The 26,932-nt window shown below is 51.5% G+C and overlaps 1 protein-coding gene across 2 annotated transcripts in view; it reads right to left on the bottom strand.

Moving 5' to 3' along the window:
* The window catches only part of PADI2 (peptidyl arginine deiminase, type II), a 53,624-nt gene that overhangs the window by 11,035 nt on the left and 15,657 nt on the right, over positions 1–26,932 (bottom strand). The window contains exons 3-12 of one of the 2 annotated variants that reach the window (XM_011934055.1): positions 26,067–26,139; positions 18,979–19,040; positions 16,559–16,676; positions 15,425–15,550; positions 11,257–11,322; positions 9,557–9,735; positions 7,634–7,737; positions 6,761–6,872; positions 5,571–5,678; positions 2,321–2,472 (exon numbers count right to left, since the gene is read on the bottom strand). In XM_011934055.1, coding sequence (XP_011789445.1) covers positions 2,321–2,472; positions 5,571–5,678; positions 6,761–6,872; positions 7,634–7,737; positions 9,557–9,735; positions 11,257–11,322; positions 15,425–15,550; positions 16,559–16,676; positions 18,979–19,040; positions 26,067–26,139 — 1,100 coding nt within the window. The remainder of the gene's footprint in view (positions 1–2,320; positions 2,473–5,570; positions 5,679–6,760; positions 6,873–7,633; positions 7,738–9,556; positions 9,736–11,256; positions 11,323–15,424; positions 15,551–16,558; positions 16,677–18,978; positions 19,041–26,066; positions 26,140–26,932) is intronic. The other variant, XM_011934056.1, reaches the window with a different exon arrangement.

The following is a 26,932-nucleotide window of genomic DNA, read 5'->3' as shown; positions in this document are numbered from 1 at the left end:
GCCCGGCTAGTTTTTTGTATTTTTAGTAGAGACGGGGTTTCACCGTGTTAGCCAGGATGGTCTTGATCTCCTGACCTCGTGATTCGCCCTTCTCGGCCTCCCAAAGTGCTGGGATTATAGGTGTGAGCCACCGCGCCCAGCCAGCTGCCTACTTCTTAACATCCAAGCCTCAACTCTAGTCACGTCTTCAAAAAAACAACAGCTAAGGCACCCCTGTCCCCAGGAATGTTTTATCAAGTCACCCTGTTTTATCTTCTCCATTGCATGTATCAGCATTCAGAATTATCTAATTGATTTACTTGCTTCCATGTTTATTTGCTGTACTGCCCTTACCCAGTTGTAAACTCCCTGAGAGCTGGGACTTCATCTGTTCGGTCACTGCTGTATCCCCAGAGCCTAGAATAGTGCCTGGCACAGAGTAGGTTCTCAATAAATATTTGTCTTTAAGGGGCCCTCCCTGAGCTCCTCAAGGGGATTGGGGGCCCCTCCCTGGGCTGCCTTGACTCCCTGTCATTCTTTCTGTCATTGTACGTCCCTCTATTTCATCAGGGTCTATGTGCATGCCTGAGACCTCTGCCATCTCCTAGAAGGCAGGGGCTGGGCCTCCTGTTTGGGACCCTGTGCCTGACACAGGGCCTGGCACTTGGCTGGTGCTCAGGAAATGGTTGCTGAGTGAATGAGTGACCACTGAGTGGAAGGAGAAGGAGGCAAGAGTGGGCAAACAATCGCTGCCTGTGCCAGTGGCCTCCCACAGAAGGTTGAGTATCCCATGTGACTCGGAGGAACCTGGTGCCCAAATCCTGGCTGATCCCATCTGTGCAGGCTCCTGGCAGCCCTTTTGTGGCATGAGAACCTAAGGTATTCACTCTCTCCCCAGCGACTGCCCTGACAAGGAAGAATCTTTTCACTGGCTGGTGGATCAACTGGGCAGGGAGTGAGGAGAATCATGGACAGGCCTGGGAGCCAGGGAGTCACATTTCTGGGGCAGGACTACATCTGCTCATACCTCCTTTAAGTATGGTATTCCTGAGGATTCATTGGTATGCTCCCACTCATACCTGTCAGTTTTCCTTTTCTGGACTCCTCCCTCCCTTCCCCAGCTGATTTATTTAATATTTAATTTAATTTTGTTTTCTGAGACGTAGTTTCACTCTTGTTGCCCAGGATGGAGTGCAATGGCACGAGCTTGGCTCACTGCAACCTCTGCTTTCTGCGTTCAAGCGATTCTCCTGCCTCAGCCTCCTGGTAGCTGGGATTACAGGCGTGTGCCACCACGCCCAGCTAATTTTGTATTTTTAGTAGAGACGAGGTTTCTCCACGTTGGTCAGGCTGGTCTCAAACTCCAGACCTCAGGTGATCCGCCCACCTCAGCCTCCCAAAGTACTGGCATTACAGGCATGAGCCACCGCACCTGGCCTAATTTTTTTTGAGACAAAATCTCTCTCTGTCACCCAGGCTGGAGTAGAGGGGCATGATCTCAGCTCACTGCAACCTCTACCTCCCAGGTTCAAACAATTCTCATGCCTCAGCCTCCCAAGAAGCTGGGATTACCACTATGTCTGCTAATACTTGTATTTTTAGTAGAGACGAAGTTTTGCCATGTTGTCCAGGCTGGTCTCGAACTCCTGGCCTTAAGCAATCTGCCTGCCTCTGCCTCCCAAAGTGCTGGGATTACAGGCATGAGCCACTGTGCCCAGCCTATGTATCTATCTATCTATCTATCTATCTATCTATCTATCTATCTATCTATCCATCTATCTACCTATTTTTGAGATGAGGTCCTCTTTCTGTTGCCCAGGCTGGAGTGCAGTGGCCTGATCTCAGCTCACTGCAACCTCCACCTCCCAGGCTCAAGTGATCCTCCCAACTTAGCCTCCTGAGTAGCTGGGACTACAGGTGCATGCCACCATGGCTGGCTAATTTTTGTATTTTTTGTAGAGACAGGGTTTGCCATGTTACCCAAGCTGGTCTCAAATCCCTGGACTCGAATGATCTGCCCACCTTGGCCTCCCAAAGTGTTGGGATTACAGGTGAGAGCTACCGTGCTCGGCCAACCAGCTGATTTATAATCTCATTATACGCCTTTCCATATGGGGAAGAGAGTTGTTTATTTAGTTATATATTAGATCCTAAATCACACGAAGATGTAAAGTTTAGCTTAATTTTCTTTCCAAGAGTGTCAGTCTCTTAACAGGAAGTTGTGGGAGGGAATAATTCTCCCAGCCACTTGCTCCATGTGTGAGCAACCCAGGCCACCCTAAAAGAGAAACAGTGACCTCCCCACTCCCACAGCCCCCAGCCCCAGCCTGGCTTCTCTTACAGAGGAAAACTGCTCCCGATGAGGATGCGGCCAAGAGGGTATGTCTTGCCGTTCACGGTCACTGGGGGACTGACCTCCAGGTTTCCAAATGAGTCAAGGCTGGTGACAGGCTCAAAGAGGGGCTCCCGGGTCACGTAGCCAAAATCTGGGCCCTAGGCAGAGGGCACACACCTGCATTAGTCTTCTCCAGCCAGGGTCCTCAGCCCCCAAGCCAGCTACCCTCTTTTACCACCTTCAGTCTGGGTCTGTGGGCACTCAGTTTCTAGGCGGGTTGTCCATGGTCTTCCTATGATTAATAAAGAGCAGGGGCCTGGGCATGGGGAGGCTGAGTGTGTGAGCATGTCGGTGTAAGTGTGAGAGTGCAGGTGAGAGTGTGTGTGAGAGTGAGTGGGAATGTGAATGTGAGTGTGTGGGCATCTGCATTCCTGTGTGTGCCTCTGTTTCCCAAGCACAGATACATATTGGTGATTTCAGGATTAGTCCCCATTTTATGTTATGCACTTTCAGTTTCCCCATCTGTTTTGTTGTTGTTGTTGTTGTTGTTTGCTTGTTTTTGAGATGGAGTCTTGCTCTGTCACCCAGGCTGGAGTGAGGTAGTGCAATTTCAGCTCACTGCAACCTCTGCCTCCAGGTTCAAGTGATTCTCCTGCCTCAGCCTCCCCAGTGGCTACGATTACAGGCAAGCACCACCCCTGCCTCATTTTTGTATTTTTAGTAGGGATGGGGTTTCACTGGGTTGCCTAGGCTGGTCTCGAACTCCTGACCTCAAGTGATCCACCCACCTTGGCCTCCCAAAGTGCTGGGATTACAGGGGTGAGCCACTGCATCTGGCTCATTTCCCCATCTATAAAGAGGTACCAGATCAGGTAACCTGAGGAAGGGGAGCAGCTTGTATTATTACTGCGCAGTAAGAGAATTTTGCATCCTGACCCATTGTCATGTGACTTCTGGCATCTTCCTGCAAAAGGAATATACTTCCCTGCCCAGTGTCAGACTTGGTCACATGACTTGCTTTGGCCAATGAAATGTGAGCAGAAGGGATGCATGCCAGTGAACAGCAGAAGCCATAGGAACCCTCACGTGTGTCTGCCAACTCTTTGACTTCTCCCTGTGCTAGGAGAATGGCATTTCCCAGACTGGGGCTGCTCTGGCACCTTGAGTGCTAGAATGAGGAAGGCATGAAGAAGCAGAGTGGCAGACCAGCAGCAGCAATCAACATGGAATGCCAGCAAGACACAGGCCTTTGCTGTTGTCAGTCATGGAGATTTCGGGTTGGTTTGTTACTTGGTGAAGCTGACCAATACATGCAAAAGTGGCAGCTATGAATATACATGCCATCTCAATCCAGTCTCAACCTGCCAGACTTGCCACTGAGCCCAGAGGAAGCCTCAGAACCCTTCTTCACACAGAGCTCCAAAAAACTGGAGTTAGCACACAAGACATAACCCCATTGGCCCCTGAAATTTAAGATTCCTCTCATGACTTTTGGGGTACAAATATAGGAATCTTGTTTGGGAGCTTGCACTGGGCTTGGGATGAAGCTTGCCTGAGAAAATCCAGTGGAGTAGGAGGATGTGGCTTATCCTGGCTCAGCTGAGAGGCTCCAGGGACAGCTGAGCCCATGGGGTGGATGGCAGCAGCTTAGCGCTTTCTCACCTTGGGGCCCCAGCTGGCAACACGGGAGCTTGCCGAGGCTGGGGTGCTGGGGCTCTGCAGCACCATACAGGTGGGCAGGTATACAGCACAAAGCTGGGCCTGGTCTGGGCCTCAAGGAACAATGCAGCCGGGGGCCTTGGAACCAGGCCAGCCTGGAATACTGAAGGCAGGTGGTGACCTGGAAAGGCCTCGTTTCTCATGCCTGTGGCAACCATTGCTGGTGGTCGGTTTGACTCTACTCCTCACAGTATTAGGGAAAGTGGAAATAGGCTCACTGAGGACAGGGCCCGGGGAATGATAACCAGAACAACGGCGAATAATGGTCATTATATTAGCCATGGCACTGATGTCTTATATAACGCTTTCAATGTTCACAACATTCTGTGAGACTGATATCATTTCTATCCCCATTTTACAGATGAGGAAACTGAGGCTTGTGGAAGGTAATTGCTTGCCCAAGGTCACATGGCTGCTAAGAGGTGCAATTAGGACTCAACACCAGGTCCGCCTGACATTCCAAAGCTCTGTGCCGACGCCATTGGCTCTAGCATCTGCTTGTGAACAGGGCACTGGGTTAGGAATGTGGGGCAGAACAGGTGTGAACCTGGCACAGGGTCAGCTCTCGGCAGCCCTGGCGTCTGACAGGAACGCTGTCCCGCATGTGACCTTGGGAAAAGTCCCCGACCTACTCCAGTCTCTTGTTTCATGCCCTGTTCAAACCTCCCCCAGCGTGTTCAGGGCAGAAGAGTGCAGACAAAAGAAAGATTGATTTCAGTTCTGCCTTCACACACTAGGTTGTTGAGGGCCTGAAAGGGGAGTGAGAATGGCATCCAGAATGGGAGGAGTCAGATAACTTAAAAACAAACACACAAAAAACAAGGCCGAGTACAGTGGCTCACGCCTCTAATCCCAGCACTTTGGGAGGCCAAGTTGGGCAGATCACCTGAGGTCAGGAGTTCGAGGCCAGTCTGGCCAGTCTGGTGAAACCCCATCTCTAGTACAAATAAAAAAATTAGCCAGGCGTGATGCTGCATGCCTGTAATCCCAGCTACTTGAGAGGCTGAGGCAGGAGAATCGCTTGAACCTGGGAGATGGAATTTGCAGTGAGCCACTGCATTTCAGCTTGGGTGACAGAGCAAGACTCCGTCTCAGAAAACAAAAACAAAAACACACCCACACATGCACCAAAAACCATAGCCTCAAGGTGCTGATGAACTTGGAAGTCGGAACCATGATTTCTGACAATTGCATAACTGTGTTTTTTTCTTCTTTGAAACTTACTTAACTCACTTTGCTGCAATTTGGAGGGGAAGGGCAGCAGCAGGGACCAGGGCCTCTGGAACTAGGTCTTACTCTATTTCCCTTAGTTCCCATTTCCCACTAGAAAACGCTCCATGTTTTGGAAAAACATCAGTTATCAGAGCAGGAAAGGACCTCAGAGGCAGCTATCCCAAGTGACCCGTTTTGCAGAGGAGAAACAGAGGCTCTGGGCAGCAGACGAATGTGTCAGTGTGGCCCAGGGTCTCCTGATCACTCTGTCTTATGAGAGTCTCCGGGATCATCCTCCATCCCCAAGTGGCCCTAAGCATCTTACCAGGAGCTCCTTCACAGGAAAGTCCTTTAGGTTTCCATCTCGGGGGGAGTCCAGCACCACGGGGAAGCCTTTGTGGGGGGCCTCGATGTAGCCAAACTCAATTTCATCCTGCAGGGACACCAAGGAGAGCTGTTAGATGAGCCCAAGGGACAATCTGTGCACATGGGCAGAAAACTCGAGAAACACAAGAGCACCAAGGAAAAAGAATGTCTATCTTGTTCCCCATGCCCTCGTCCCCCATCCTCCTCCCCTCACACTGACGATGGCAGCATAGGTGTCCACAGGCGGTCTCTGCACATCACAAGCAGGTTTCTTACTGATATCAGCTCCATTTTTTTTTTTTTTTGAGACAGGGTCTCACTCTGTTGCCCAGGCTGGAGTGCAGTGTCATGATTATGGCCCACTGCAGCCTCAAACTCCTGGGCTCAAATGGTCCTTCTGCCTCAGCCTCTGAGTAGCTAGGACTACAGGTATGCATTACCATGCCAGGCTAATTTTAAAATTTTTTGTGGAGACAGGGTCTTGCTATGTTGCCCAAGCATGTCTTGAATTCCTGGTCTCAGGCAATCCTGCCACCTCAGCCTCCCACTCCCAAAGTGCTGGGATTGCAGGCATTATCCACCGTGCATGGACTAGACCTCACTTTAAAAAACACAATAACCAGGCGTGGTGGTGCATGCCTGTAGTACCAGCTACTTGGGAGGCTGAGGTGGGAGGATTGATTGAGCCCGGAAGGCGGAAGTTAAAGTGAGCTGAGATCGTGCCACTGCACTCCAGCCTGGGTGACAGAGCGAGACCCCGTCTCAAACAAGACAAAACACACAAATAGCAAACAGCATCCTGAATATGTTTTCCTTTGAGTAACAACTTAACTTGAAACACATCCTGTATCCATATTGAGAGATTGGCTCCATCCTTTTTAGCGGTTGCACAGAACTTCCGGGAAGGCTGTTACTCAGTCCTCCACAGATGGACATTTAGGTTGCTTTGCAATCTTTTGCTACTACAAGAAGCAGCACTGCAGTGCACTGCCTTGTATGTTCACGTCTTTGTGCATGTGTACAGATTTGAGCTGACAGAAGAATCTCCATCTGCAGAGCTGCTGGGTGCTGGGCAGTATACATGAAGCCGACTCTTCTTTGCCTGACCCCGGGGTCATGTCCTTCCCAGCCTGGACCTGGGCTCCTCACCTGGATCCAGCGATCGCCTCGGTTTATGTACTGGAAGCAGACCTTCAGGTCACAGTTGGTTTTCTCCACCAGGTTCTTCACCTCTTTCAGGAACAGGTAATTATCCTTCATGCTGAGAAAGTGGGGGAAGAAGGAGAGGCCAAGAGAAAGGGTGAGGAGGGGCCAGAGTCATCTCCCTGAGATGGTGACAGCAGCTGGTATCTCTGGGCTATGCTGGGCAGATCAGTCTACACCTGTGCTCACGGCCACCTTTATAAAGGCTGCTGGAATCAAAGGCCAAGTAAACCCACCCATTCATGTGGCGTTTGTCAAGGTCATGAACAAATAAAATAAGGAGGGGAACTCTTACCCCCACCTGTCCCAATGCCTTACACCCCTGACTCCACAGATTTTCAAATAAGAGCTATGCCTGGCATGAAGATGGGATGGATATGAGGACCCGAGGGGTCCCTTTTGGGTTGCCAGACATCTAATCATAGGCACTTTCTCCCTTGGTTCTCATCTTACTGTTGTGGACCTAGCTCATAATAGGTGGTCAATAAAAGTCTGTTTAATGAATGAGTCAGACGAGCTGCATTTCCACTGCATAGGAGGTTGCTAAGTGCATGGTAGGGGGTTAAGCAAGAGAACAGAATGGCAGCTATTATTTTTAGAGTATACCCTGCATGCTGGATCTTGGATAAATGCTTCGCCTACTTCGCCTCATTTAATCCTCACTGTGACTCTGTGATGTGGGCATTTCAGAGAGGCCGAGAAAGTTGCTCAAGGTAACACAGTGGTAAGTGATGGGGCCAGGAACTAGACTCATGTCCATCTGACTCGGCTCTTGGCCACTCTGCCATGCTGCCTCTCCGGGCTGGGGTCACCCCTTACCAGCATACAAACACCGACACAGGAGGCAGGATGTTGGGGGTCATGATCCACGGAGCAATCCGGAATATCACGGTGTCCGTGAAGATGGGTGTCAGGGGAATGTCCTGGGTGTGAGAGACAAGGCGTGGGGGGTCACAAGGTCTTGTCAGGGTGCTTTCTTTGCCTGCCTTTCAAAGTGGGTGAAACTGATGACAGTGAATACATTTCCTGAGTCCTCGCTGTGCACTAAGCCTGTGCTAAGTACTTTCACATGTGCCAATTCTTTTCTGCCTTCCGACCACCGCAGGAGGTAGATACTGCTATGATCCTCACTTTTCAGATGGGGAAACTGAGTCATGGGGCTGTTAACTGCCCAAGGTCACATGGCTGGTAAGTGGTAGAGCCAGGCTTTACACCCAGGCAGTCAGCTGCTGAGTTCACATTCTTAACCACTGTCCTATCTTGTCCTATCAAACTTCTCTTCCTGAAATCGCCTCACGCAACGGTTGAACCAGCCCCTCGCCTTCCTCTGTTTTTGCCCTGGGCACCTTGCCCTTTTCTGTGTGTGGGCATTTTGGCATTGTTTTGGGTCAGTTTTGCTATGTACAGACTGTTTTGTTTTAAGGAATGGTCAAGCAGCTTGCCTGGAACCTGAGGGAAAGTGAGGTCTGATTCCAGGGTTCCTTTGTGGGGCTGGCTTTCAAAAGCTGTAGGAAACGGACCCCATCCTTGGTGGGGAGGTGCGGGGGTGGTGGGACTGTTGCGCGGCTTGCCTTGCTTGCTGTGGTCTGCCTTTTGAGTCTCTGCGGGTGCTTGAGAGATCCTGGGGTTCTGGCTGCCCTGGGCATGGGTGCCATCAGGAGCCCCATCCCTGTCCTCTATCCTGTTAGCTTTGCCTTTTGCACTTCCCAGGGAGCTTGAGGGTGCTTTGTAAGTAGAACTTTACAAGTTTGGATGCTCACAACCACCCCAGGCAGCAGATGCTCTTTGGACTTTCTGTCTTACAGATGGAGAAAGTACGGCATATTACCCTTAACTAAAGAAATTAACAGGATGCTTAATTCACTTGCCTAGTGTCTTGTGGTGGTTAAACCAGGAGTTGAACCTGGGCAGTCTGCTGCCAGGGCTCATTCTCATACATCTCAGCTAGATCCAGCCTCACCCTTGTATAGCACCCATTGTATCCTTTCCCAAAGTGGCCTGGGGATAAAAATGAGGGGCTCTTGTGTCTGTAAGAGCAGTCAGGTCCCTTCCTTTTTTTCTGAGTGAAACAGGGTGGGCCTGAGAGACTAGGGTCTGGGGATGAAAGGTCTTTGTGATGAGAGGTTCTTGTGCACACAGCATGCCCTCAGTGAGGCGGGCTTCCCTAGAGGGACAGGACCTCTTCTTCTCATCCAGCTTCTCCAGAAAGCATGAGCAAAGCTAGCTGAGATGCTTGGCCCGAGGGCAGGGCACAACCTGAAACTGGGATTTGGGGTTCAGCCTGCAGTCAGAGATGGTATAATCCACAGTTGGGGGAGGCATCAGAGTAGGGCAGGAAGTACAGAGTAGGACCGCACAGTAGGTGGTCAGCAAACCCCACCTGGGTGGCTGCTTAGAGCCTTGTGCTAATCAGCAGGACTCTGGGCCTTAGACCTAGGTAGGGAGCAGGGAAAGCCAGGGCACAGGTGTGGAATGTGTCAGAAAACACTGCCCACAGGGAATCTGTGGGGAGCAGGAGCAGCAAGGAGACTGGCTCAGAGGACCCAGGAGCATGGCTCAGAGGACCCTGGCAGCCACATGCAGGCTTTGCAGGGGTCATTGAGGTCTCCTAGCCTGGACCCACCCCCTTGGCGCTTTGAGCGGGATGGAGCATAGTGTGGGCTCCTAGGAATGGCCCACTGGTAAAAGCCCCACCCTGGCCCCCAGAGATAGCCCCCTGTGGTGGAAGCCTGGAGCCCTCACCTGGGCCATGTACTCCAGCAGGCTGACATGGATGGAGACCAGGCCTGAGAAGCCCTCGTCAGGGAAACAGAGGCCTTCTACAAAGAAGAGCAGCTCCGCGGAGCCACCCGTGTACTTGACCACATGGTAGAGCTTCCGTCGGCCCAGGATGTGGATATAGCGTTGGCCGAAGAACGGGTCTGGAGGGAAAAGGATAAACGTCAGACTCCCACCCACATCAGAAAGAGGTCAGTGGGGTGGTATCACTGATGGGGACAAAAGGGCAAAGTTGTTTGTTCTCTAGACAGAGAGAAAAGCACAAGCAGAAAATGCCACCAGAATGGCCATGGCTAGGAGTCATCGTCATTTTCTCAGCACTGCTGTGTGCTGGCTGTGTGGCGCTTCGCCAGACAGTCAGTCACCCTCTCTGGCTTTTGGCTTCCCCGTCTATAAAATGAACAAGCTCTCTCGTGAATGGCTGATAGGAAATTGCCAGCTGAGCAGTTAGTGGTGTCAGGGGAGGATGTAATTGTTTCCATTTCACAGATGAGGAAACCGATCTCAGAAAGGAGGAGTGGCTTGTCCAAAGTCAGAGAGCCCGTAAATAGCTGAGCTGGGACTCAGATTCAAGTCCAATTCTGAATCCCAAGCTCTCATCCCCTTTGTATAAACAAAACATAAACGTGCCCATTAGTACCAAAAATTCCCTCCATATCATGGAAGCCGTGTTGGTGTAAAGGCCAGTGCATGGGCTGTCCATTTTTGTGGCTGGGTGGAAAGGCAGGTCCCTCCAGTGCTCCTGCCCTCCTGAAAGCTCCCAGTTCGACTTGTGCTGTCCCCTCTGCCTGAAACAGTCGTGTCCCTTCTTCCTTCAGGCCTTGGTTTGTGTCACTTGCAACAATCCAGCCCAGATCCCTCAGAGACAAAGGCAGGGGCTCTGCTTGGAGCTCCCATAGCCCCTGCCGTCTCCATCACAGCCTTTATTTATTTATTTATAGACAGAGTCTCGCTCTGTAGCCCAGGCTGGAGTGCAGTGGCGCGATCTTGGCTCACTGCAACCTCTGCCTCCTGGGTTCAAGCGATTCCGCTGCCTCAGCCTCCCAAGTAGCTGGGATTACGGGCACACACCACCATATCTGGTTAATTTTTGTATTTTTAGCAGAGACAGGGTTTTGTCACCATCTTGGTCAGGCTGGTTTTGAACTCCTTGCCTTAAGTGATTTGCCTGCCTCACACTCCCAAAGTGCTGCTATTACAGGTATGAGCCACCACACCTGGCCTCATCACAGCCTTTTTAAATGTGGGTGACCTGTGCGAGGGTAGAGACAGGCCCAGTGGGGCCCAGGGCCTGCCCGGCACATGGTCATGTTTAACAAATGTCTACTGAACGAACCAATGACTCCCACAACACTCCCTGTGGGAGAGACCAAGGGGGAATTTTCAGGCAGATTGAGAGCATATGAATCAGGCAAGGACCTTCGGGGAGACAGAGGTGGTCCAGATGCAGCCACTCTAAGAGCAGTGCTCAGCTGATGATAAGATGCAGCAGATGTGGGAAGCGTTATAACAGCAGCTATGGGTGAGATCCAGTCTGGTTACTTGGGGTAGGGTGGGGAGGGCAGAGGAGGCGAGATGGGAAGCATCTGAGCAGAGGAAGGCAGCCTTTGAGATGCCCTTGCGGGGTGGCAGAAATGGGTGTGGTGGGGAGAGGAGATACTTGCATTGGTAAAGGCATGGAGATAGGACCCTATGCAGTTCCAGAAGGAATTTCTTTATGCCCTGTAGAGCTGGAAGGGCAGAATGAGCCTCAGCTTAGTGCTTTCAACGACAATGATAATCGTTAATGACCAGATGCTCAAGGGTTAGAACACGTAACCAGAATAGCCTGGCACAAACCAGGTGCTTGATTAAAACATGTGAAATAAGTGAATAAACCGCGAAGCCAGGGCTTGGGAGGGTTCCTCTTGTGGGACAATGTGCCGAATTAGACCCGGGTTATAAATCTCACTAAGGGTGCTTCCCTTAGTGGTTATGACTTCCAATGTCAGAGGGACCTGGTTTAAATACTGCTCTGGCTTTACAAGCTATAAAACCTCAGGGAGCCAGGCGCAGCAGCTCATGCCTGTAATCCCAGCACTTTGGGAGGCCGAGGCAGGCGAATCATGAGGTCAGGAGTTCGAGACCAGACTGGCCAACATAGTGAAACCCCATCTCTACTAAAAATACAAAAATTAGCCGGACATGGTGACACATGCCTGTAATCCCAGCTACTTGGGAGGCTGAGGCAGGAAAATCTCTTGAACTCAGGAGGCAGAGGTTGTGGTGAACCGATATCACACCACTGCATTCCAGCCTGGGCAACACAGTGAGACTCCATCTCAAAAACAAAACAAAACAAAACAAAAACAAAAACCTCAGAGAATTCACTTAACCTCCCTGAGCCTCAGTTTACTCATCTGTTAAGTGGGAGATAATGATACCCACGCCACAGGGTCAATGCAAATGACACAGCCTCAGTAACTTCAGTAACCTCAGTAACCATGGGTAACCATCGATAACACTGCTTGGACCTGTATTACAAGGACGTGAAGGAGTTTTCATTGAATAGTTTCCGAACAGAAGGCAGGGAAACCATGTCCCACCTCATCCTCCCTTGGGAGGCAGGAGTCCAAGAAATGAGGTGGAAAAATTCAGATACTGAAAGTCCCAAAGAATAGAAAGTGAGGTCCTGCTCACCCAGAAACAATACTGTGCACCCTACGGCCCTATCACTCAGTGGATTCAGATAGATTAGCATCACGCAAACATTTTCTTCCAAGCCCTTGGGCCCTCCCACGCCCACAGGCCCCAGGCTGCACTTGAACTGATGGCTCAGGGGAGAGTCAGGCCTAGAAGCCAACTTGTCCTGCAGAGGCCACACAGCCAAAGCTTTCCCAGGGCTCAGAGCACCTGGGGGTCTTCCCCAAATTCTAGGGTGGGAACAGGGATCTGGCCGGGGGGGTGGTGGGGCAGGTGGAGGACATGTTCTAGTCCGTCTGCCGGCAGCTTTCTCCCTCCCGATGTGGCCCGTGGCCTGTGATTCACAATGCACCTCTATTCTGGGCTGCTTTCTGACAGTTGGGGCCAGCTCCGGGTGGACTGATTCCTTGGTGGGAACAATTCAGCCATTGTCCCCAGGAGCCTCCTTTCCCCCGTCCTCCATCCCTGGCTCGGCACAGACCCCACACTGAGTGTGGCCAGCTCTCTCTGCAGGAACCAACAATGCCGCTCTATTGAGTGGTCCTCGTGCCTTGGGCTGGGCCCATTGACCACTGTGACCTCTCTGCCCCAGGAATTGGCCAGCACGTGGTATGATTTGCCTTCACCTTTCCAGCTACTTTGGAATGATTCCACTTCCCAGTGAGACTCCTTGATAGTGTGACCAGCTGATTTGGTTTCCCTAGGACTGAGGGGTTTCCTGGCATGAGGGGCCCTCAGTGCTAAAACAAGGGAAGTCCTGGGCAAACTGGATTACCATGTCCTTGTATAAAGAGGTAAGGCCCCAGTGCTTGGTGTTTTGGGCAGAATTTGAGGCGGAGGCAGTCACCAGGTCTTCCTAGGAAAACTGAAGCCTTCTGTCCACTCCAATCATTATAACCAACAGTCATCATCATAATTTTAACGAAAGCCTTAATTGCCATTTATGGAGAGCTTTCCAAAGGCCAGCTACCACACTCAGTGCCTGACACACCTTCCTCATTGGATCCCCACCACCATCTGGGACACCCGACATACCAGGAGAGTCGGGATAGTTGGGACTCTTGCTATTCCCATGCCACATCAGAGATGAGCACCCCAAGGCTGGGGCTGGTGAGGAGACTTGCCTGGACCCAGAATTGTAGCTCCCTGACTCCAGCACTCCCTGTAGGGGTCCTTCAGTCTCCAACCCAGCCCCCTGCCCTTGGGGAGAGCTGGTCTGACCCTACCAGGACACCTGACATTCGCTCATCTATAGGGGTACCTGGAATTTGACATAACTCCAAAGTGTTTACCTGGAAGAAAAGGAGACTGTGCTACTGGTCAATTATCTGTCATCTTTTACTTGTGTGTGTGTGTGTGTGTGTGTGTGTCTGTCTAAGAGTTTTCACCCAGAGTTAGCATTATTGGGAAACTGTCTCTTCTGGGTCCCCACTGTCTCAGTCATGGCTGCTCCCCACAGGATGGGCAGCCCAGATAAGAGGCTCCGAGGGACATTCTCTAAGCCCTTGCAGCAGTAGTTCCTCTCTTCTCTTGTCTGCTCAGGACCCGTCTCAAAAGGCAAGTGATGGGGAGGGACGAGATTATGGAAACAGACAAGAGTCCACTCCCTTTAGCAAAGAGAAGAAACTTCTAGATAATGTCCAGACATCATGATTTGCCACAGGTCTCATGTCACGACACCAAGGTCAAAAGGCCAAGGTTGAGGTCCTGCTTGCATCCCTCCTGCTCCCGCTGGTGACCCCATCCTCCATGACAACCTTAGCCTGGATGGTGTAAACATCAACATCTCCGGCCCCCTGGGGCAGCGGAGCCAGCCTGACTCTGGGCACATTCCAACCTGTGTGAGGTCACTGCTTGGAGCCCAGGGTGGATCAGAAGGAGGACTGGCATTGGGTGACTGCTGGCCACTGCCATCCTGGCTAAATACCTCCCTGATGGGAGGGTCCAGGATCCCTACTCACCTCCTGGCAAGTGCCTTGGATCTAGTGGGCCTGTCTAGAGGTGGGTCCAGGGCCGGGCCAGAGATCCTGGCCCCACTAGGCAGCTGGGCATGCAGAAGCACCCCCCCATCCGCCACCCCACAACCCGCCTTGTACCATGGCAAATTGCAATGCCGACTATTTTGCTGAGGGAGCTTTTAAAATACATACATCATTATTATGACAGTCCCTTGCATAAAACCCTCTAATGGCATTCCATTGCACTCAGAATAAAATCCAAACCCAGTCTGCATGCTCTGGCCCCTGGCCCAGCTCACTGACCTTGACTCCCAACCCTGCTCTGGGCTTCCATCTACTCTTCCCACACTCCAAACTGGTTTCCTCCTCCAGGCTTTGCAGATGCTGTTCCCTCTGCTTAGAACACTCTTCCCTTGCTCACAAGTGGCTGGTTCCTTCTTATCGTTCGTTTGAATCTCAGCTCAGATGTCACCTCCTCAGAGAGGCCTTTCCAGAGGCACCCATCTAGTAGTGCCTCTGCCCTGCCATTCTCCTCATTTATTCTATTTCATTTCCTCCAATTGTAGTACTGATTATGTCTCTCTTGCTAGACTGGCAGCTCCTCGAGGGCAGGGTGTGATTGTTATGTTTACTGCAGAGATCTCAAAGCTGAGAACAGCGCCTGGCACCGAAGAGCTCAACACGTATTCACAGAAAGGGTGAGGCAGAGCCGGCAGCTACAAGGACTAGCTCCAGGGCAGGAGCCCGTGCCCTACACAGTGGGGGCCCAGGACACCTGTTGCCATCAAGAGGAGCAAGGGGTCAACTCTTCGAGGGTGCCCACTGCATCTTTAGGGGCTCTTTGAAAGTCAGAGATGGCAGAAAATACCTAGAGGTGGTGCCTGCCCTGCCTCAGGTATCCTGAAGGTGACATGACTCCAGAAAAGAAGTGCCCAAATGCCCTTCCTCCCCTGATTCGTCGGGAAGAAGGGCCTCTGGGCTCTACATAGACCCATGTCACTCCAGACTCCTTTGAGAGGAGGAGTGATGTGTCCCCATGGAGTCTTTCAACTGCATGGGACAGCAGCATTGCCATGTTACAATCACCCAGAGACCAATCCAGGTCTTCTCCAGGCACCTGCACCTGTGAAGGCCACAAATGCTAAGGCGAGGAGGAGAGGTGGCTAGAAAGGGCTGGGCTGGGGTCACTCACTCTCCACGTAGAACACGCCCACTTTGTCTGAGTCTGACATGGAAATGTACAGAACCATCTCGTATCCGGCGGGGAGGCGGTCAGGGCCTTTGGTCCGCAGGATCATCTGGGACATGTCCTTGAGATCTGAGGGACAGGAGGTGAGAATGAAGAGATCTGCTGCTGGAGCCTTAGCTTCCCAATGCCTTTTACTTTGATAATCAGGAAAAAATCCCCATGGATGTGTATTAATGGAAACTATAGAAAAGCATAAAGAGGCCGTGTGCTGTGGCTCACACCTGTAATCCCAGTGCTTTGGGAGGATGAGGTGGGTAGATCGCTTGAGGCCAGGAGACAAACACCAGACTGGGCAACATAGCAAGATCCCATCTTTACAAAAATAAAAAAAAATTAGCCATGCATGGTGGCGTGTGCCTGTAATCCTGGTTACTCAGGAGGCTGAGGCAGGAGGATGGCTTGAACCCAGGAGGCTGAGGCTATAGTGAGCTATGATCATGCCACTGTACTCCAGCCTAGGCAACAGAACAAGGCCTTGTCTCAAAAAAAAAAAAAAAAAAAAAAAGAAAAGAAAAAAGCAAAGCAAAGCATAAAAACCAGTTGTCATTTCCAACACTGGAGATGATTAACCTTTTGGGGAATTTCCTTCTGGTCTATTTTCTTTTTATTCTTTTTTTTTTTTTTCCAAGACAGAGTCTTGCTCCGCTGCCCAGGCTGGAGTGCAGTGGTATGATCTTGGCTCACTGCAATCTCTGCTTCCTGGGTTCAAGCGATTCTTCTGCCTCTGCCTCCTGAGTAGCTGGGATTATAGGTGCATGCCACCATGCCTGGCCAATTTTTGTATTTTTAGTAGAGATGGGGCTTCACCATATTGGTCAGGCTGGTCTTGAACTCCTGACCTCATGATCCGCCTGCCTTGGCTTCCCAAAATGCTGGGATTACATGTGTGAGCCACCAAGCCCAGCCCTCGTGTATTTCCTATGGTTTTGCCTTTGGCTTTGAGCAAGAGTGGTATTTGTGTCCACCATCCCCAGAGGCCTGAGTCCATACCTGCCTCACCCTCAGCCCAGCCCAGGACTGGGCATGAATCCTTTCACTTCTCCCATCCTGCCCCCCAAGTGCAGGGCCTGCTGGCACCTTCCTTGCTGTAGACCTTCTCGTCACGGCAGTCCTCCTTGGGCAACCAGGGTGTCTCTCGGTCACAGTTCACCAGCAGGATGGCCCCCTGGCCGTCGGGGCCCCAGGTCCAGGATGCCTACAGTGGCAGGAAGAAAGGTCAGTGCTCTCTTCTCTATGCTTGTATAGACCCCATGGGACACCAGAGAGACAGCCCCAGGATGAGGGTAAAGAGTAGCCGCCACCCACTGGGGCAGCTGTGACTTGGCAAACGTGAATCTCAAGACTGATGTCCACAGAGGATGAACGTGGGGCATCTCAAGACTGATGTCCACAGAGGATGAATCTCAAGACTGACGTCCACAGAGGATGAACGAAGGCAAGTTCAGTAGAGGCACAGAGACAGGAAGGCTGACCGAGGCATTTATGGGCCTCCTGTCTGATGCAGCTAGTGTCTGGCATGGGTGGAGGCAGGGAGGTGGAGGCTGGCCAGAGAAATGAGCAGACAGACATTCTACCACAGGTCCCGAGGTCCCTAGGGGAGCTCAGGAGGAGACGCCTGGATGGATGACACCCAGCTGTTTCCAGACGCCCTCCTAGTGCTCCAAATAGGACCTGCACGGTGCTCCACTTTCTACACTGCAGCCAGAGCGCTACTAGAACCAACTCGGGCCAGATCGTGTTGCTTCCCTGCTTGAAGCCAGGTCAGGGGCTCCCGGTTGAATTAGGATGAAACCCTGATTCCTTGCTGTGGACTGGAAGGCCTGGTGAAACTTGCCTTCCTCTCTATCTCATCTCTTCCACCTTGCCCCTCGCTCACTCTGCCCCACCCATCCTGGCGCCTTTCTGTTCCCAAAAGACTCAAGCTCCCAGGCCTTTGCCCATGCCAGTCCCTCTGCTGCCATCCTGCCCCTTGCCACCTGGCCCACTCTACCCCTCCATTATTACATCATAAGTGTCTCTTCTTCCTGGAGGCCTTTCTGATTCTCTAGGACAGAGCAGCTTCCCCAGATCCACACCTGGCACAGTACACATCCTTTTTGGGAGGACTGAGGACAATTGTGATGAGACAGCCATCCACAACACTCAATTTTTAATGTGGACCATGGGCTCCTTAAGGCCAGGGCTGTGTTTCTCTTGTTCTTTCTACATCCCCTGGGCCTGACCCACTCCTGGAACGTAAAAGATGCTCAGCAAATATTTACAGGATGAGTGAAGAAAATGTGAAAACTTCACTGGCCCAGATTTAGAAATTCTGACCAAGTTCAGGCTCATGGGATTGTGTGACTTTGCCAAGACTGCACAGCCCCTTGCGGGAGGTTGGAAGCTGTTCACCCGGGGCTGCTGGGCCTCAGAGGCCTCTGTGGAGTTCACTTTCATATGGCTTGGCCACAGACTCAGAGAATGAGTGTGCAGGGCTGGCCCTGGTCTCAGGCAAGCCTTGCTCGCGATCCTAGAAGAAGGGATTCTCCCACAGAGCTGAGAACCCTCTCCTGACCTGCAGAGAGTCAGGGGAGCAGGCTTCCAGGACCCAGGCTTCTCATCAGGCTGTGTTTATTTCACTTCATAAGTACCCCTCTATGTATACTTTACCCTAGGCCTCAGAGTGTTATTATAAAAGTCACATATGCCCACAGCAAAAATTTAGATAATACAGAAGGGCAGAAAACAGAAAGCAGTTAGAAGCAACAGCCTGAATGTACACAGAGCAAGACTGATGGAGCCTGAAAACTGTGTTGAGGGAAAAGTACAAAAGAGAATGAGATAGAGAACACCATGCTGTCTGCACAAATTAAAAATACATGCACACCAACCACACCACATGCCTCCTGAGATCACCAGAACAGAAAGAGACACATTAAACCCAGCAAAATGGTCCTCTGTGGGGCAGCAGAATGGGAGTGGGGAATGCAAGATGAAAGAAAATAAGTAAATGAATGAGGGAACAAATGAATGAATGGTGAATGAATGAATAAATAGAAAGAGGAGAGGAGCTGTGCATGCACCAGCAGAGATGATACCGCACCTGGAACTGAGAATGATGAGTGCGACCCTCTGTCCTGAGGGTCTGTCTCCCCCACCTCCCCAGTCTTAAAAGAAGAGGCAAAATAATAAGAGCAAATGCCTTCACAGCGCTTCCTCTGCAGCAGGCACATTTGTCCTTTCCAACAGTTCCATGAACTGGGCGTCCCCATCACGGGATGGAGAAACTGAGACTCAGGAGCCTGCTCTGTAGCCGACTCTATAAGATGCCTGAGCTCGTCTGTGGGTTCCATCATTGGTATGCTGTGTGTCTGGGAGCCTGTCTTGGGCCTCGATCTCCTGAGCTGTGAAATGGGAATTGCCTGCTTGGTGGGAGAACCATGGCTGCCTGCACCATCTGGGTCTGCGCCCTCAGAAGCCCCGGGTTCAGGATGGTGCCTGCCCTGATAGCTAGGTACCTTGCTTGGGTTGTTCTTCTCCACCACGCCATCCCGGTCTGCGTCCACATCCAGGGAGATCTCTGGGGAGAAGAGACATGGGTGAGTTGCTGAGCCTGCCAGGCAGGGTGGGGCAGGGGCACGAGGAAGACCTGTGGGATTAGGGTGCATCTCAGTCATTCATTTGGTCACGGGGAAGGGAGGACCTCGCTGACATCATCTTACACAACCCCCTGCCTCAACATTCCGCGACCCACTGAAGACCATCGGCAGACACTGTGTGGACTTCGTAGCTTATGGATGCAAGAGCTGCCATCGGGGAGGTCCAGGTCCTCCCACCACTTCTTTGTTCTTGCTGGGGGTTGGGGAATGATCCTCGATGCACAGATCTGACAGCCTCAGTTCAGGGGTGAAGTCACATGCCCAAGGTCACATAGGGATGCTAGCAGAACTGGGGTAGACGGTGCAGTTGGTTTGATTCATATTTCATATTCTGAAAACTTACAGGCATAGCATTCCCAAACTGCCTTTCTCAGTCTACCCAGGCATGCGCATAGGGGTGCACACGCGCACCTGTGTGTGCATGTCTCTTTCTCTCCAAGAACTTCCAGTGGCCTAGATCCCACCTTCAAGGACTGAGGGTTTTACTGTGGGTGGGAAGCTGTCTCTAACCCCTCTTGGTCTGAGGGCACCTGTGAGTCCAGATGGAGGATCCAGGGCCAGGCCCCCACTTATCCCTTCTTTTGGTGAAGGGACCTTCAGCATCCCTAGGCCTGCCATGGAGACAGGCTTTGTGGAGACTGTAGGGAAACGAAAAGGTTTAGCATCAGACAAGGTGGAGTTTAGACCCTGGTTCTCTGCTTATAAGCTGTGTGACTTTGGGCAGGTTAGACAACCTCTCTGAGCCCCAGTTTCCTCACCTGTAACATGGGACCCTTCCTGGTTACAGCAGGTGCATTAACTGCAATGGAAGGCACTACCGACATTTTTGAGCCAAATAATTCCTTGTGTGGGTACAGCCTGTGCATTGGAGGATGTTTAACAGCACACCTGGTTTCTACCTACCAGATGCCAGTAACATCCCTCCCAGTCATGACAGCCAAAAATGTCTCTGGATATTGTCAAATGTCCCTTGGGAGGCAAAATTGCCTTGAGTTGGAGATGGACGGGGTCGAGTAGGGATGTGGTTGGGAAGGTGTTGGGAGTGTCACACACGTGATATGTGCAGGTTCCAGGCCCCTAGAGCTGCCCGAGTGGGCTCGTCTCATGCTGAGCATGACTTGGACCTGGTGGGTGCTGGGTGGTAATGAATGCATTCCTGGTTAGTCCCCTTGGCAGGCACACCCTCTGCCTGGAGGGCATGGAAAGGAGGGTCCTGGCACACGAAGCGCACTGATGTCATCCTTCTCTGGGTCAACCGAGCCCAACTGAGTCCAGAGATCACGTTCAGGTCCTCCCTTTGCCTATAGCCTGTATACCCTAGGCCTGCATGTGACTTTTCCGGTCTAGAAGGAGGCTACAAGGGTGCCTGGCCCTTGGGAGAGGCAGCCATCTGTGTCCCAGTCTCTGCAGCCCTGCGGTGAGTTAGGTGCTGTAAGGTATAATTTGTAACCTCCTGCCTCCAATTGCATTCACTCCACATTTCACTGCTGAGGAGTTACTGTGCTCCGGAAACTGTACTAGGCAATGGGCAACAGAGGCACAGCACCTGCTCTCAAGGCGTCCACAGTCCCATGAGCTAAATAGCATTGCTCCCGTTTCACAGGGCAGCAAACCCAGGTTCAGAGAAGCCACTTGTCAGCAAATCGGGCTGGTAATCCGGGAGGCCGGTGCAGGATAAGGACCCCAGGGGAAAGAAGGGAAGGCGGTACCACCAGGGGCTGGTAAAGAGGCTGGGGTGCAGGGGCAGGAATAATGTTGGTTTTGGCTCCTGGACCTTTGTGAACTTTCCAGCCGGTCACGCCCACTGAATGCTGCCTTTCAGGGAACTCAGCTTCCTGAAACTCCTCCCTGGGAAGGAGCTGCAGGTCCAGCCTCTTTAGGGAGCCACTCTGTCTGTTTCAAGGTAACGATCTCTCCCCTGCAGGCATCCTGCTCTGCAGGTGCACAGCGTTTTCCATGGCGTGCTCTCTCGGCCGCCCCAGGGGAGGCGGGATCACCCCCACCCGCCAACGATACAGATGAGGAAACCCAAGCCCCCAGCAGGGAAGTGACCCCCGAAGTTGCCAGAGCGGAGCCAGGCTCTCAGCAGGGCCTCAGGCTCCAGATGCCTTCTCTCTGCTGTTCCCTGCAAGGAACCCAGGCTGACCTCCCCACAAGCTATTTCCAAAAGCCCAGCCCAAAGTCAAAGACCCAAGACTTGCTCCCTTGAAGGTCATTCCCAGAGGAAGTGCCCACGTCCCCACCTTGGCAGCCCTGTGGCCTTCGTCTCTAGGCTGCAAGGTGACATTACATTGGGACTCCTTGTGGTGGGTTCATTATAGCAGTGGGGCCATGGGCTAGGAGAGAGATTATGGCGCACTCTAGACTGCTTTATTTCATTATGAATTCTTGAATGTAAACATTTTGTTCATGTAATATTTGGACATAGTGCAAACAAAATCAAATAAAACAGTAACACACTTTCTAAAGAAAGACAGCAGTTCCTTGTCCAGCCCTTCTCCTTGGCTGCCTGAGGCAACCTCCCTAATACTAAATACTCATACTTATTGTGATTTCTTGATTTATTGAATTCAGACAGGTTTTGTTACCTTCCTGTTATGAAATGTGGGCATTTCACAGTGTGGCTCCCTCATCGTCCTCCCAACCTCTCACAGGGCTTCATAACTCCTCTCTCATGACCCATGACCTGTCCCCATAATCCACTGAAATGACCTTCTGGCCCCTTCACCCTCAGAGACCTCCCCCCCCGTAGTCATGCCCCTAGGACTTCACCCCGTAAGGCTTCCCCCAGTGTCTGATTTAACTAGATTCCGGGGGGGATGTTGCGGGTAGGGGGCAGAGAACAGGGCTGGTGTGACCTGCCCAGAGCATTGCCTCTTGGGATGGCTCTGCCTTCCCGAGGGGGAGGAGGGAGAGGACCTCTGCTTCAGGGCCTCTGGGCTCCAGACGACATTTCCCAGAGGCTCTGGATCCCACCTCAGCTCCCTAGAATAGCCCCAAGGCGTCAGGTGGCCCCTGGGTGTGGGGCAGATTGACGGGAAATGTCACTAGGATTGGGTTCAAGGCAGTCTGCCCTGAGAATGAAGATACTGAGGCCTCAGCTGTGACCGAGAGGCACCGGCATTTTGGAGGGTCGCCAGAGAGTGGCAGGGTGCCTGGCCTTCTTGCCTTACTAAGCAGCCCGAGGTGTTGTGGAAAGGAAGGACTCCCTCCCCCACAGCCAACCAGGGCAAGTATCCCAGGCTCTGGCGAGAAGGCATAGGATCAAGCCCCTCAGGTTGATGTTGCAATTTTTTGAGGCCCGCGTATGTGTACTCCTTCCACTGCCAGGACCTCAAATAGGGTGAGATTCTTCCTCCCTCCCCACACCTCACCTCTCCCTCTTCCCCATCCCTCCCAAAAAAAGGAAGTCTTTGCAAATCAACCCTAACCAGAGTCTTGAAGATCCTTAGGGATTAATTAGCTCAAACCCTTCATTTTATAGTTTGCAAAAAGTGAGTCCTAGTTGGGGTGGCTACTTGTTAAGGTCACACAGCAAGTCCTTGGCAGGATTGGGACCAAGACCCAGAGCCTGATTTGGCCAAAGGAATCATGAATTTGTTCCCAAATCCCAGGAGGAAGACAGACAGACCATATGTTTCTTTAACTTCACCCAGGCAGAGAGAAAATGTGGCTACCCCAAGAGCAAGGGAGAAAAGCAGGCAGAGCATTGACTGAGCACCCACGCTGTGCCGGGCCCTTAGCACACAGCATCCCACTGAATCCTTGCAAACGCCATGCAAGGCTGCTCTGTGAAGCGCATTTTGTAGATGAGGAAGCCAAGGCTCAGGGGGATGATGTGACTTGTCCAAGGTCACAAGGTGGTTGGAGGTGGGCAGAGAAACATCTTAGGCTTACTTCTGTCTACTCTGAAGCCAAGGCTCTTTCTGCTCAATGTGGACTCAGGATAGGACCAGGGTGAGAGAGATTCAGATATATTTTTGTGCCTAGGGGACAGTCCCAGCATCTCGAGATATTGGGGGTATCCTTGCCTCTGAGGTACTGTCCCTGAGTGAGTGACTACTCAGGATGAGGGGCTCAAGGGCTCCTGGGGCAGATGCTCAACAAAAGACCTAGAAGGGACAGACATAACAGTGGTTCTCAAGGGAAACCAGATTTTCACCAGGGTTTCTGTTGGAACAGGAAACAGTAGTTCAATGGGGTTAGTTTCTCATAAAGTTTTCTTTTTGCAATTGAATGACTGTCTTTTATTCTGTTTTTTGTTTGTTTGTTTGTTTTGTTTTGTTTTGTTTTTGAGACAGAGTCTCACTCTGTCGCCGAGGCTGGAGTGCAGTGGCACTGTGTCGGCTCACTGCAACCCCTGTCTCCTGGGTTCAAGCAATTCTCCGGTCTCAGCCTCCTGAGTAGCTGGGATTACAGGTGTCCACCACCACGCCTGGCTAGCTTTTATGTTTTTAGTAGAGACAGGGTTTCACCATGTTGGCCAGGCTGGTCTTGAACTCCTGACCTCAGGTGATCCGCCCGCCTCGGCCTCCCAAAGTGCTGGGATTACAGGCGTGAGCCACCACGCCCAGCCATGACTGTCTTTTATTCTGAGATTATGCCTTGCCTATTATTTAGGAGTGAAAATGATGGTGATAGTTGATAGCAAAATTTTTTATTTTTTATTTTTTATTTTTTTGAGACAGAATCTCACTCTGTCGCCCAGGCTGGAGTGCAGTGGCACCATCTCGGCCCACTGCAACCTCTACCTCTTGGGTTCAAGCAATTCTTTTGCCTCAGCCTCCTGAGTAGCTGGGACTATAGGCATGTGCACCACACATGGCTAATTTTTGTATTTTTAGTAGAGATGGGGTTTCGCCATGTTGGCCAGGCTGGTCTCAAACTCCTGACCTCATGATCTGCCCACCTTGGCCTCCCAAAGTGCTGGGATTACAGGCGTGAGCCACCGTGCCTGGCCTCAAATTGTTTTATTAATGTATGCTTTTTTTCTTTTTTGCCAAGCATCAAAGTTGTTAGTCTTCTCATTTTGGGGGTGTGGGGGTGGGGACGTTTGATTGGCCCATGGAATCTAAATATCTGGAACTTGTGGCAGTTAAATAATTATTAAGAGACCTAGGACGGATGAACTCGGTCACTTGTCCTGGGCACATGTGGCATCTTTTGGGACTCAGCCATGCTGTCAACTCTGAGTGGGCTTCCTCTAAGCACAGCTTTGTCATCTTCTAGTGAGCAGGAAAAGTCCAGTCCTGCCTCCTTATAGACCCTTATTTTGCCATCTATTCTAAGGCTGTCTTGCTTTGGTGGAAGTCTTGTTAATGGTGTAGTCAGTCTTCTGGGTCACCCTCATTTGACAGGTGTCAGGCCTCTGCCCTTCCTGCCCCCGTCCTCAGGTGTCCCTGTCTCAGTGGGATTAGGTTTCCTCAGGGACTGTCATCTGAGACTGCCTGTGTGCTGTGTGCTTGCAAGGTTCACACACGTGCCAGGGCTCAGCACAACCCAGGAGTCTTTGGTTATCATCTGCTGCCCTCACCAAGGTCATCCCGAGGTTCCCTACCCCAGGGCTGGGCATCTCCTTGGTGCAGAAAGAGGGACAGGGGGACCAGCAACCAAGCCCATTTGGGAATTAGCCAAGAATGAGAAGGGCCATGCTGCTAAGCCTATTTCAGCAGCTGAGAGCACAGGGCTAGAGAGGGAGGGGCTGGCTTGGGAGCTGGTTGTATTTTGGGGAGGTTCTAAGACCCCCCTGAGAATGTGGGATAACTGGAATGACTTGGCATCTCACCAACCATTTTCCGGAGATGTGGCTGCAGGCAAGCATTTCTTTGTTTTACCTTTTCTGAGCCTTGATTTTCTCATCTATAAAATGAGGGTGATAATAATGTCTATCCTGGAAACAGTTGGAAGAAGAGATTGAAATCGTGATGGTAAAACATTGAGTACTGGAGCCTGGCACACCATAGGTGCTCAATTAATATCAGGTGTTTATCATCCTCCCCCTCCTGCTCCTCATCAAAGTGCCCAGCACAGCTCTAGACACAGAGTAGGTCTGCAATAAGGAGGCCGCATCATTATTTTTAAAGCACTCAGCATGCAGTTGGCTCTCAATAACCGGTAGTTCCCTTCCTCTGCCATGTGGCAACTCTGTCAATGGTAAACCAAGGCTGCATGAACAAAATGACTCTCTGAAATGTCCTCCTGGCTTTAACATTCTATGATTAAAAAATGAAATAAAATACCATAAAAGTAATGCCTCAATTTCAGGGGGTGGGGTGATGGAAAGTTCAGATGATCACAGTCCAGTGTCCTGTAGAGCCAGGGTAGGCTCCGCCTCCCTGGCGTGCAGGCCTGGCACACAGCACAGGACAGTGTGATGCCATGGACAGAACCTGAGACAGGGATAATCCTGGGTTCTGGACTCAACTTGCCACCCAGTTGCTGTGTGATGTTGAATGAATTCCCTAACCTCTCTGGGCCTCACCATCCTGTGGATCAAATAAAGGACTCTGCACCCTCAGGGCTGAATCTGGGGAGAACCAGGGGGCAGCTGGGATTGTCAAGAACAGCTGCTAGTTTTATAGACTGTGGCCATTCCGCTTGCCATGAGAGGGACGCTCTTCTCTAGGCTGCAGGGGAGAAGTGGGGGCGGGGGGGACACACGTTCCTTTCTCTCTTTTAGGGTCCACAGAGCCTGGGAAGGGGACCTTGACATTGGGGGGAATTACTAATGAATCAGGGAGTGCCTCTTCCTGCAGATAAGTCTCCACCCCAGTACGGAAGGGCTGGGGCAGGGCACATGTGACATCCCTCCCCAGGACTGTGCCATTCAGAAGAAGCTCCAAGTACCAGGTCAGCCGCACTGAGAACAGCCTAAGTGCCCCAGAGAAGGACAACAGTGCCAGGCCCTGGGAGATGAAGGCACCGAGACGGCAGCCACGCTAACTCACCAATGGCCGTGAGGAAGAGCCCCGCCTGGTCAATGGGAATGCTGCCTTCCTCATCGTAGTAGTTGACGGTGACCTTGATGGGGAGGAGGCACATTGGGATAGAGAGAAAAGAGAGCAGAGAGCACAGATCACAAGCAGGAAAACCTGAAGCAACTGCTTCCCTCACAGCTCACAGCCTGTCAAGCCAATCCCCTCCAAGCATTAGAACCCTCTCCTCCAGGAAGCACTCCTGGGTTGGTGGGCAGCTTCCCTCAGGTAACTGAACTAGACTGTGGACTCCCCTCCTGCTGGCTGAGAGTGCAGTCAGGATGCCGTCTGCCTTCCTGTGCCACTGTGTGCATTCTGCTACCTGGGGGGTGGGGCCCATATCTGCCATGTTGCATGCCTAGTGCTCACTGAGGGGACAGGGCTGAGGCTATTTTCTTTGGACCATGTTCAGTGCCATCACCGTGATGGGGCACATGGTCAAGTTCATAATTACAGAACCCAGCAAGGAGACAGTTCTGGTCTCAGCCTCACCACTTGGACAAATCACCCATGGGCGCTCAGCACCCCATTTTACAGACAGACCAAGGACACTTGTGACGTAAGCTTCAGCGATTCTGTGGTTCTGAGCCCCTAAACTTTCTATCACTCAGCTGTCTATAATTTTCATCCTTTATGAAACCATCATTCCATGGTCTAACCTCACAACATGCACATGACTACCGAGCACTGGGAATGCGGCTGTTCTGAATGGAGATGTGTTATAAGGTGTAAAACTCACACTAATTTTAAATTTGGTATGGAAAAGGAATATGAACTACCAGCCTGGGCAATACAGTAAGACCTGTCTCTCCAAAAAAAAAAAAAAAAAATTAGCTGGG

The sequence above is a fragment of the Colobus angolensis genome, unplaced genomic scaffold, assembly GCF_000951035.1.
Source record: "Colobus angolensis palliatus isolate OR3802 unplaced genomic scaffold, Cang.pa_1.0 Scaffold130, whole genome shotgun sequence".
Taxonomy (NCBI): Eukaryota; Metazoa; Chordata; class Mammalia; order Primates; family Cercopithecidae; genus Colobus; species Colobus angolensis.
The sequence above is the reverse complement of the archived record's forward strand: the minus strand, read 5'-3'. Positions and strand labels throughout refer to the sequence as shown.